The sequence below is a fragment of the Cetorhinus maximus genome, chromosome 3 (genome assembly GCF_964194155.1).
Source record: "Cetorhinus maximus chromosome 3, sCetMax3.hap1.1, whole genome shotgun sequence".
Classification (NCBI taxonomy): Eukaryota; Metazoa; Chordata; class Chondrichthyes; order Lamniformes; family Cetorhinidae; genus Cetorhinus; species Cetorhinus maximus.
This window is the reverse complement of record NC_135881.1, coordinates 159,424,119-159,436,999: the sequence shown is the minus strand read 5'-3', so window position 1 is coordinate 159,436,999 and position 12,881 is coordinate 159,424,119. Positions and strand designations below refer to the sequence as shown.

Genomic DNA, 12,881 nt, shown 5'->3' with positions numbered 1-12,881 from the left:
CTTCCATCCTGAGAATGATCTTTTTATTCCTATTCTTTGTTTTCTGACTGTTGATCACTTGTCAATCCATACCAATATAATATCTCCAACCCCATGTGCTCTAATTTTGTTTACTAACTTCCTATGTGAGACTTTATCAAAAGCCTTCTGAAAATCTAATACACTACATCACCAATTCTCCTTAATGTATGCTACAAATAACATCCTTAAAAAAACTCCAACAGGTTTGTCAAACATGATTTCCCTTTCATAAATCCATGTTGGCTTTGAGGAATAACTAGATAACTTGGAAAATAATGATATGATTATTCCTTTGTAATAGATTTTAACATTTTCTCTACTACTGATGTCAAACGAACAAGTCTATAGTTTTCCATTTTCTCGCTCCCTCCCTTCTTAAATGGTAGGGTTACATGTAACTATTTTTCAGTCTGCAGGAACCTTTCCCGAATCTATGGATTTTGAAAGATAACCACCAATGCATCCGCTATCACTATGCCTCCAATGCTCTGGGAAGTAGCTAATCAGGTTCAAGGGATTTACCAATGTTGACTCCAATTAATTTTTTGAGTGCTACCTCTTTATTAATACTAATTTCTTTCAGTTCCTTATTTTCACAAGCCCCTAGTTCCCCAGTATTTCTGGGCAAATTTCTGTTTTGTCTTCCATGAAGACAGACACAAAGTAGTTGATTATTTTCTCTGCCATTTCCCTGTTCTCCTTATAAATTCTCTTGTCTTCGTCTGTAATGGACCCACATTTGTCCTTGCTCAGCTTTTCCTTTTCAGATACCTCAAGAAGCTTTTACGGTCCACCTTTAGTGTTTCTCACTAGCTTGCATGTTTTTTTTCACCCTTATCAGTATCTTGATCATCCTTTGCTGGATCCTGAATTGCTCCCAATCCTTGGGCTTACCAATTTTTTTCTGGCAACCTTATAAGCCACTTCTTTTGATCTAATGCAATCTTTAACTTCTTTTGTTAGCCATAGTTGATTCACCTTTCCTATTAGGTTTTTGTGTCTTTGAAGAATGCATATTAGTTGTAGACCATGTAATACTTATTCAGATACTACCCACTGCATGCCTACTGTCAACTTTTTTTTGTTTATTTTCCCAATCCACCATAGACAACTTGCTCCACATGCCTTCATAGTTTCCCTTGTTCAGATTTAAGTCCTAGTTTCAGAATGAATGATATCACTTTCAAATTTAGTGTAAAACTCTATCATATTATGGTCACTATTTCCTAAAGGCTCCTTTACAGCAAGATTATTAAATAGCCCTTTTTAATTAGATAATAATTTAAAGTAGCCTGTTGATTCTTCAACGTACTACTCCAGAAACTCATCTTGTACAAACTCCAGGAATTCATCCTCCTCATCATTAGGTTTACCCAGTCTATATGTAAATTGAAATCGCTCATTATTACTGTTTTTCCCATGTTACATGCAGTTCTGATTTCAAGATTTGTATTGTGCCCACCATTACCACTACAGTTTGGTGGCCTATAAACAACTCCCACCAATGTTTGCTGCCCCTCGCAGTTTCTTAGCTCCACCCAAACTGATTCTATATCTTGATCCTTTGACCTAAGATCCTCTCTCATTAATGTACTGATCTGGTCCCCTATTAGCAGCACCACCCCACGTCCTTTTCCTTTTTGTCTATCCTTCCTAAATGACGAATATCCTTGAATATTCAGTTCCCAGTCTCAGTCACCCTGCAGCCACGGCTCCATACTGGCAATTCAATCATACCCATTTACCTCTATTTGTGCCTTCAACTGATCTACTTTATTGCAAATGCTGCATGTATTCAGATAAAGTACCCTTAACTTTGTCTTTTTAACAATATTCTGTGTTCTGATCTTATTTGATGCTTGCCTTTGCTTCATCTGCCTTCTAATTTTGCTTACTATTTTTCCACTTTCTGTCACCAGTTTTGCTTCCTTCTAATCTGAGCTCTCAGGTTCCCATCCCCCATCAATCTCCTTCCCAAATAGCAAATCTCCCTGCGAGGATGTTAGTTCCAGTGCTGCTAAGGTCTAACTTGTTGAAAAGATTTGTACCTGTCATTCCTGTACATTTTGTACAGGTCCCACTTGCCCCAGAACCGGTCTCAATGCCTCAGAAATTTGATGCCCCCTCTCCTATACCAATTCTCCAGCCACATGTTCAATCACTCAGTCCTCCTTTTCCTATGCTCACTAACACGTGGCATTGGGAGTAATCCTGAGATTACTATTTTTGAGATCCTGATTTTTAATTTATTTCCTAACTCACTAAAATCTGGTTTCAGGACCTCATCCCTCTTCTTTGGTACCAATACTGGTCACAACCTCTGGCTGTTCACCCTCCCCGAAAGAACATCCTGCAACCATCCTGTGACATCCTTGACCCTGGCACCAGGGAGGCAGCATATCATCCTGGAGTTGCTATGGCCGCAGAAATGCCTATCTAACAAATCCCCCATCACTATTGCTCTTCCACTCTGCTTTCTCCCCTCTCGTGCAGCTGAACCACCCGTGTGGCCTTGGACTTGGCTCTTGTGGCACTCCTCCCAGTATCCAAAGTGGAAAACTGGTTAGTGAACGAGATCAACTCAAGGGTCTCCTGCACCACTTGCCTGGTTCCCTTAGACTGCCTGGCGATCACACCTCTCTGCCTGCATGCTCTTAATCTGTGGTATGATGGTATGGGAGCACCACAGTGACTCCAACTGGCACTTGAGTTCCGAAACCCAGAGCTCAAGCTTCTGCAGCCATTGACACTTCCTCCAGATGTGTTTGTCTAGGACCCTCAGTGCATCTTTGCCTTCCTACACTCCACAGGATGCACTTGGCCAAGCTGACCTGTCATACCGTAAGGTGGGTTTGGGGCTGGGGTTGTGGCTGGTCCAGGTTTGCACCTGGAATAGAGAAAAGAAAGATTTAGTGATTGACTAAGCAGACTCATTAATCAAAGACATCTCCCCCTCAATGGGTGCAACTGACAACTGCAGACTGGAGGCATCCTCACTGACTTCTTGGGGGTGTCCTGTCTCTCCCTCAGATCTGCTCATTGCATCCATTGGCATAACAATCAACCCTTCTGTCTTTCGTGCATGGTCCTGCTCCTCCCTGACTGGCTTGGCAGCCATCTCCTCATACTGGGTGAGGACTCTAATATCAGCCATTCCCTCTCTGCTCTGGGAGTGCTTCCACTTGTTGTGAACATTCTTCTTCTGCAGAAAGACAGAAGGATTGATTGTTATGCCAATGGATGCAGTGAGCAGTTCAGGAGCATGCATGCCTATGGCAACTGCTGAGCTCTCCCCAGTAAGTGATTGAGAAGCCATTTGTCCTGCAACTGATATGAAATTGAGAGCATAAGTGGCTGGCATGCATTCAGTGCAGATGTCCCTTCTGCTGGTTGTGTGTGACATCCCTCTCCACTCGAACACTTTGACTGCTTGGTGCCCTTATGAGAGTGTCAGTTTGCAATGAGTAGATAGGGCACTTACCTGCAGATGATTCATCCTCTTCCTGCCCTGCTGGGCGTCTCTGCACTGGATCCCTCGGGCATTAACTTCCGCCATGACCTCCATCCAGACAGCCGTAGACAGCCTCCTGCTGTCATTCCAGGGAAAAAACACTTCCTGCTTTTCCCGGATGGTTTGGCGGAGAATATGCAGGGAGGCATTGCTGAACCATTGGGCCACAGGTTGCTGTCTTCTTTCAGACATGTCGACACAGAATCTGGAGCCCCTGGCCTGCAGTGAGTGAATGGCTGTCCAGGTGCCCTTAAATATGGCGCCTGGACCTTCAATCCCTTGAGGTGGGGACAGCGACTTCCTGTCGCCTCCGCCATGTGATCTGGTGTATCATGTGTGTTCAGCCATCCCACCTCCCCAACAGGAATCACTCCCACTTCCGCACCTGTCACCGAACTTACAAGATTCCGCCCCATATCAGCATAGGTGCCTAAGGTCACTAGTGAAGTGGCAAGGTTGCAAGCAGAAATGCTATCATCCTGAGTGAGGACCATGGAGCCACTGCCACTTTCCTGTCCTAGTAATCTGTCAGAAGACAGATTGATAGATTAGAGTGACACCCTGCAACCCCCTTTGATCACTGGGAAAATTAGTTATGAAGATACTGTAATTGTCAATAGATACAGTCCCACCATTGGCCATGGACTCAGCAATTGTAGTATTATGGGTTAATAGTTAAGGTAATGAGTATCATGTATCATGATGTAACAGTGATATAAGCAGTCATGTGCCAGAGACGTTATAGAGCAGATGGAACAGCCTGTACTAAGTAGAGATGTACCTATCCTGTAGCCTATCTTGTATATAATACAAAGTAGTTTTGAAATAACCTACCTAGTCAGACCAGAGTTACACATGAACCCTTATAACAGTGACTTGGAGGGCTGGTGGGGGGCGACGAGTAGGAGTTGGATAGAATATGTAACAGTAAAGGAGGCTTCAGAAAAGTAATGTAATTGTTGAAGAAATGGTTTAATGTTGTTATTAAGGGAGTTGAGATTATACTTGGGGAGAATGAATGAACAGTGTGAGTAGCACTGGCTGCACACACAAATCATAATCAGCTGGCAGCATGACGTTGCCTGCATTTCACTGAACAGATGTGGGTTAGTTGCACATTGTGATCCTTGCATCCATTTTTGATCTCCACTCGGTATTGCTGGCAGTTTCTGTATCTAACCACAATCTGCATTTTGGCAGTCTCTGAGCACTGCATGCATGCACCCAGTGTCAATGAATATGCACCATCAGGCTGATGTAATGCAAGGATACTAAAATTGGTCAATGAATGTGCAGGCAATGTCTTCCTCGTTCACTCATGAAATAACAAACGTCCAGGGACTGTTTAAAGGACTACTCAACAATTGCAGTTGAGATGCTTTTGACTTATTTGTGGAAGCACTGTGGTGTGTTACTTGAAGAATTTGGAATGTTTTGCTGACCACAGAAAGGCAGAAAATGACATTGCCTGGTAAAGGAATGGGAATAGTAGTTGCAGTGCTATTTGCTCTGCATCTAAATTTAAAGATGTACCTCAACTGCAAGGTGTTCCATTCCCTCAATGAGCAGCTAATGTGTGACCATGATCAGCGCATCATTCAGTTCAGTGCCTGCTATCCCGCCTTTATTCTATGTCAGTACCATTGGCATTGAGACAGCATGAGAAACCCTTTGGTGGCCACTAGGCGACATGGGCTATCTGCTGACTGTCTGGCTCATGACTTTGGTGCTTAAGAAATGCTTCCGCTGGCTGGAACACTCTGTAGGAGGCCTGCAGTACACTGCAGAGCATGTGTTATGATTTATTGTGGTCTGTTATATTCTGCATAATCTCGTCATCAGGATGACACAGCCCTTGTCACCGCATCTATGGCAAATACTTGAAGAGAAGGAGGAAGGGAGGAAGCAATCAACATATCCCCCTTCTGGCCAAAGTGTCTGTGATTGGCTCATCTAAATGTGGCACCATTGTAACCCCATCACAATCCTCATTTTAGTCCTCTTCAACAGTTCTCATGTGCAAACTCATCCTCCAGCAGTCTGACATCCACATTACCCTTTCTCCATTTATGGTGATAGACTGTCCACCATTATTCATTACAAGCCCATCAACTCCTTCAGCTACCTCGACTACACCTCCTCATACCCTGCTTCCTGTAAGAACTCCATCCCATTCTCCCAGTTTCTTTGCCTCTATCACATCTGTTCCGAGGATGCTATCTTCCACAACAGTGCTTCTGACATGTCATCCTTTTGCCTGAGCGAGATTTTCCCCCCAACTGTGGTCGACAGGGCCCTCGGCGTGTCTGATCCATTTCCTACACTTCTGCCTTCACCCCTTCCCCCTCCCTCCCAGACCATGATAGGGTTCCCTTTGTCCTCACTGTTCACTCACCAGCCTCTGCATTCAAAGGATCCATCATTTCCGCCAACTCCAGCATGCTGCCACCACAAAACACACCTTCCCCTCACCTCCCCTGTCAGTATTCCGTAGAGACTGTTCTCTTTGTGATACTCTGGTCCACTCCTCTATTACCCCCAATACCTCATCCTCTTCCCATGCCAACTTCCCATGCAATCGCAGGAGAGGTGTAACACCTGCCTCTTTACCTCCACCCACCTCACTGTGCAAGGCCCCAAACACTCCTTTCAGGTGAAGCAGTGATTCACTTGCACTTCTTTCAATTTAGTCTGCTGCATTTGCTGCTCACAATGCGGTCTCCTCTACATTGGGGAGACGAAATGCTGACTGGGTGACCACTCTGCAGAACACCTTCACTCAGCAAGCACGACCCCGATCTTCCTGTTGCTTGTCATTTCAATTTATCATCTTGCTCTCATGCCGACATTTCAGTCCTGCTGCAATGTTCTACTGAAGCCCAATACAAACTGGAGGAGTAAAACCTCATATTCCAATTAGGCACTTACAGCCTTCAGGACTTAACACTGAGTTCAACAACCTCAGACCATGAACTCTGTCCTCCATTTTGATATTTTTAATATTTTTTTCCAACCCCCTCCCCCTGCAAGGGCCAGTCTGTAACTTGTTCTCACGTTTTGCTATCAGAGAGCACTGACCCTTGTTCTGCTATTAACACATTCCATTAACTGCCACTCTTAACACCTGCCTCAGTCTTTAACACTATCATTACTACTCCCTTTGTCTTGTGATAATGACATCTTTGTCAAATCTCTCCTGAGCACCTACCTATCCCTGGCCTTATATTTTGCTCCGTCTGCTCCAACCCCTCTCTTCAACAGTATAAAACCCATCACATTTCTACCTCTCTTCAACTTTGAAGAAGGGTCATACGGACTCGAAACTTTACTCTGTTTCTCTCTCCACAGATGTTGCCAGACCTGCTGAGTTTTTCCAGCATTTTCTGTTTTTATTTCTCCCTTTCATCTTGCCCTAGCTGCAGGCCACTCATGGCCTTATTACATACAGATCCCACCTCTAAGCTACCCTCTACAGTACATACAATGTCATTATCTGAGCTTGGAGCTGTGAGTGTCAGAGCAAGTGACAGTGCTTCTTTTTCATCAGCCTGTTCCTCCTGGGTATCTAAAAGGAAAAAGCACAATGGGTTACAATGAGGCGAGTGAGGTAAAGCAAGAGGTACATCCTTAAACCATCTGCGAGTTGTAAATCAGAACAGATTGTGGGATGGAGAGAAGTAGTAGGTGAGAAACAGGATTAGGTATAGGCATAGCATCATGTTCAATGATTTCACCCTGCATTTGACCTCAGTCATGGCCACTCGAATGATGGCGATCACTGTCTCCTCCACTGGGGTGAAGACTTGCAGTTGTGCCTGTCCCCTGCCAGTTAGTTGCTGCAGCTTCTGGTAGTGCCCCATCTTATCCTGCAAAAGGAAGGGAAGTGTGCCAATGATCGTGGTGCACTGTGTTTTAATAATATACCTGTCCTGGTTGAATAGTTGCCAATGTGTGTGAGATGTGATGCGAAGCTTGTAGCAAGTGCTCAGTGTATGAAGGTGAGGTGAAACTGTGAACGTGAGATATGAGTCATAGTTGATAGAGATTTTGATAGTTGAGTGAAGGAAGTGAGGTGAATTCAGAGGGTGTTTGAGGCTAGTGGTATTGTTTGTGAAATGTATTGTTTGATCTTGACCACTTGTTTGAGGTCATTGAACTTAATTTTGGCACTGCATCCAGATTCTGTTGGCGTTAACATGCACAGCTATCTGCTCATGGTGCCTTTTCAGAATTTGTCTGAAGGATCCCCTGGCTGCCTGTGTATATAGGATCTCTCTCCTTCTGTCCAACTTTTCCACCAAGTCCTCCAACACAGCGCCAGACAACCTTGGAGCCCATTCTCTGTCAGGTTATGCCATTCTTATTTCTTTCCCAGGTCAAAGTGACTTCTAGAATGACTTCCAGCACCTGCTCCAACCAAAATGTACCTTGCCTTTGCATAGGTTAGATTGAATTCATGCTAGCTTCTCTCAATATTGCATACCCTGTTCAGACATACAATCTCTCAGCAAAGTGCTTAGCATTGTCTGCATGCTGCAATCATTGAAAATGAGCAGACAGTAAAAAGTTTGTGTGCTGCCTGTCAGAAGCTAGAGACACAGCTTCGTCGCGTACATTATGATCCCTACACCTGGTTTTGGACATTCATAAATTTTAACCCCTATACGTCTAAATACAAAATGTTATTTACAGTTTCGGTATCTAAATATGATCTCTTATTTATAGTTATTGCATCTAAACATAATCTCTGTTACTTTCAGCTCTGGAAAGAAAAATTTCTACACGGCAAAGCAGAGAGGAGCTGATAAAACGAGGAGTACTGAAAGAAATTTTTGAAAAAGGTAAGGCTTCTGAAAAGGGTGAGTGAAACAGAGGGCTATTATCATTCATATGTATCTTGTCCCTAGATTTAACCAGAACTTCAGTTATAGTATAATATTTTTAAGAGCAAATGCTTATCAGAGTATGTTTTTTTTTAGTGTTTTGATCTTTTAAATCATTTTTGCCCCTTCCTCAGTCTTCCTATATCACTCAAGCAAGTGCAGCCACAGAAGTGGGTGGATGATCTATTCCTTCACTTTAACTTGCAATTGAGCCTTCTAATGGTTTTACCTCCCTTACTAATGTTGCTAAGGATGTACACTCAGTGTATAATGGAGTACAGCTCTCAGCTCTAACAGATCTAAGGAACAGTTCTTAAACATTTATATTCATCTTAAAGTTATTGAGCTTAATTCTGAAGTCATAAAATAGTGTAAAATAGTAGCTCCATGGGGATGAGCATTGATTTTTCAGTAAAATCTTCATCAGAATCCACTAAACCACACCTCAAACAGGAGAATTAGAGCTGGTGCATGTGAAATCCAGCACCTTTTGGCAGTCTGACCTGAAGAATGTTATGTTTTGTTTAAATAATTACTATTGCTTTTATTGTAATTAGATCTCATAGTTAATTTCATTGTAAGAGAAAATTCAACTTTGGTATAGATATGGCTCCCATTTCCACCACCATAATAAAGATATTTTGAATTGCCAAAGCAAGTTTTAACACACATATGAATAGATTCCATTCTCTTTGGTGGCACATCGTGGGAGATTGCAGAGAGCATGCTATGATTTTGCATTTTTTCTATTGTTATGATATAGCAGGTGGTAATTGCTGGGCTGACCAAATCCCAAAGGAAAACTTGGTTAAGCTATCATAATGATTTGCAATTTGTATTTATTACAAGAAGGTATGTGTACTGAAGTCAGAAGTAAAGATTCCACTACCACTTCTGGAGATTTTAAATATTAAATTAAAACATTTATTAACAAAAGAAAAGAAAACTTGAACACACAAGATTACGGTTACACAGTTAAATTTAGTCTTATAACATTTCCCAAAAGATTTCTGCTTAGCCAAACTCACGAATAAACACCCTTTTCCAGGCAACATTCCCAATAGATTCTTAAGCTATAAAAAATCCAGTAATATCACTGCAAGGCACCCACTGTTGCCATAGAGGAAGTATTTCACAGGCTTCTCTCTCCCTCTCACTTGACAATGGAAATCCAAGGCTTGTAACAAAACCTTGCTTTCTGGAACAATCAAACACTTCTCTGGGGTGCTTAGAGGCTGCTTATTTCACTGGCCTATCTTCGCACAGCACACTCTTCAAGATTTCAATCTTTCCTTAAATATATTTTTTCTCTTTCATCTTTAAACCCATTGTTCTTAACTTTCATTGGAAGTTACCTTTCCCAGAATATAAAAATATTTCACGTTGCTTTTTTGGCCACTACTTTAGGGAAAAATAAAGTTAATAACTTTGCTTTATTGATTTATGATCCTTGCCAGTTGTAAAACTTCTTTTTATTTCTCTTGGAAATTCAACAGCTAAAAATTCAACTCCTCGTTTATCTCCTAATGCAAGTTCCTATTCGTTTTGTATCTTCTTGTATCCCATCTTAGCTTGTTCACCTCCACTACAAAAATGCCTGATTTTACCCCCTACCCTTTGATGATTTAAACCTTGCAGTCCAACTGTCTTCAGTTTAATTAAATTGGTCACACACACATAAGCCTGCTTCACAGTATCCCACAGTAATTTTGAAAAAAATGATATTTTTCTTTACATTATTTATTCATGGGATGTGGGCATCACTGACGAGGTCAGCATTTATTGCACATCCCTAATTACCCTTGAGAAGGTGATGGTGAGTTGCATTCTTTATCCGCTGTAGTCCTTGTGTTTTAGGAACACCCACAGTGCTGTTAGGAAGTGAATTCCAGGATTTTGACCCAGTGACAGTGAAGTAACAGTGATGTATTTCCAACTCACTATGGTGAGGGGCTTGGATGGGAACTTCCAGGTGGTGGTGTTCCCATGTGTCTGCTGCCCTTGTCCTTCTAGATGGTAGTGGTCGTAGATTTGGAAGGTGCTGTATAAGGAGCCTTAGTGAGTTCCTGCAGCATAGCTTGTAGATGGTATGCACTCTTGCTGCTGTGTATTGGTGGTGGAGATGGTGAATGTTTGTAGATGGGGTGCCAATCAAGTGGGCTGCTTTGTCCTGGATGGCGTCAAGCATCTTGAGTGTTGTTGGAGCTGCATTCATCCAGGCAAGTGGAGAGTATTCCATCACATTCCAGACTTGTGTCTTGTAGATGCGGAGTTTGGGGAGTTAAGAGGTGAGTTACTCACTGCAAAATTCCTAGCATCTGACCTGTTCTTATAGCTATAGTATTTATATGGCTAGTCCAGTTCAGTTTTTGGTCAATGGTAACCCTCAGGATGTTGCTAGTGCGGGATTCAGCGATGATACTGCCGTTGAATGTCATGGGGTAATGGTTAGATTTCCTCTTGTTGGAGATCGTCATTGCTTGGCACTTGTGTGGTGAAAATATTATTCTCGTCAACCCAAGCCAAGGTATTGTCTAGGTCTTGCTGAATTTGGACATGGACGGCTTCAGTACTTGAGGAGTCGCGAATGGTGCTGAGCATTGTGCAATCATCAGTGAACATCCCCACTTCTGACCTTATGATGGAAGGAAGGTCATTGATGAAGCAGCTGAAGATGGTTGGGCTGGGGACACTACCCTGAGGATGTCCTGGAGCTGAGATGATTGATCTCCAACAACCATCTTCCTTTGTGCTAGGTATGACTCCAACCAGTGGAGAGTTTTCCCCCTGGTTCCCGTTGACTCCAGTTTTGCTGGGGCTCCTTGATGCCACACTCGGCCAAATGCTGCCTTGATGTCAAGAGCAGTCACTCTCACCTCAGTTCTGGAGTTCAGTTCTTTTGTCCATGTTTGAACCAAGGTTGTAACGAGGTCAGGAGCTGAGTGGCCTTGGTGGAACCCAAACTGAGCGTCAGTGAGCGGGTTATTGCTAAGCAAGTGCCCCTTGATAGCACTGTTGAAGACCCCTTCCATCAATTTACTGATGATGGAGAGTAGACCGATGGGGTGATAATTGGCCAGGTTAGATTTGTCCGACTTTTTGTGTACGGGACACACCTGGGCAATTTACCACATTACCGAGTAGATGCGGGTGTACTGGAACAGCTTGGCTAGGGGCGTGGCAAGTTCTGGAGCACAAATCTTCAGTACTATTGCTGGAATATTGTCAGGGCCCATAGTCTTTGCAACTCTGCAACCGTTGATTTTAAGTGAGCACCATTCTTTCCCCACTAGGATTGTAGAAACAACCCTATTTAGAATTCAGGCACATGCTGGATTTGCAGCACCCATAAACTTAAAAAGGAAAATGTGGGGCCGCTGATCAGACGTGTTCAAATTCCTATTATTTTTTAATTTATTCTTTCATGGGATGTGGGCATCACTGCCTAGGCCAACATTTGTTACCCATTGCTAATTGCCCTTGAGAAGGTGGTGCTGAGCTGCCGTCTTGAACCACTGCAGTCCATTTGGTGTAGATACACTCACAGTGCTATTAGGAAGGGAGTGATGGAACATTGATAAAGTTCCGAATCAGGATGGTGTGTGGCTTGGAGGAGAACTTTTAGGTGGAAATGAAGTGCGAGAGGAGTCGGGAGTTGAAAAGGAGCACGAGAGGAGCCGGGAGTTGAAAAGGAGCGCGAGAGGAGCCGGGAGTTGAAAAGGAGCGCGAGAGGAGCCGGGAGTTGAAAAGGAGCGCGAGAGGAGCCGGGAGTTGAAAAGGAGCGCGAGAGGAGCCGGGAGTTGAAAAGGAGCGCGAGAGGAGCCGGGAGTTGAAAAGGAGCGCGAGAGGAGCCGGGAGTTGAAAAGGAGCGCGAGAGGAGCCGGGAGTTGAAAAGGAGTGCGAGAGGAGCTGGGAGTTGAAAAGGAGCGCGAGAGGAGCTGGGAGTTGAAAAGAAGCTGGGAGAGCAGAGGTGACAGAGAGTTCGGTGAGGAGGGAACGAGGTGATCCTTTGAGTACCTTGAGTACGGTTGGGAAAGTATTTACTACTTTTATTGCTTATAGTTTTTAAGGTCTTATTTTGTGGTTCATCGTTTGTAAGGGCTATACTCTGTAACAACGAGGAGCAGGGAAGAAGGGCCCTGGAGCAATTGATATTATTTGATAGTACGTATCTTTCAAAAGGTTTAATTTAATTTAAAGGGGTATGAGGGGCATGGACAGGGTGGATAGGGAGCAGCTGTTCCTCTTAGTTGAAGGGTCAGTCACGAGGGGACACAAGCTCAAGGTGAGGGGCAGGAAGTTTGGGGGGATGTGAGGAAAAATCTTTTTTACCCAGAGGGTGGTGATGGCCTGGAATGCACTGCCTGAGAGGATGGTGGAGGCAGGTTGCCTCACATCCTTTAAAAAGTACCTGGATGAGCACTTGGCACATCATAACATTCAAGGCTATGGGCCAAGTGCTGGTA

At 43.5% G+C, this 12,881-nt stretch overlaps 1 protein-coding gene across 1 annotated transcript in view; it reads left to right on the top strand.

Annotated features, from left to right (window-relative positions):
* phactr1 (phosphatase and actin regulator 1) overlaps nucleotides 1-12,881 on the top strand; it is a 711,982-nt gene that overhangs the window by 421,991 nt on the left and 277,110 nt on the right. The window contains exon 3 of the mRNA XM_078539187.1: nucleotides 8,293-8,373. Coding sequence (XP_078395313.1) covers nucleotides 8,293-8,373 — 81 coding nt within the window. The remainder of the gene's footprint in view (nucleotides 1-8,292; nucleotides 8,374-12,881) is intronic.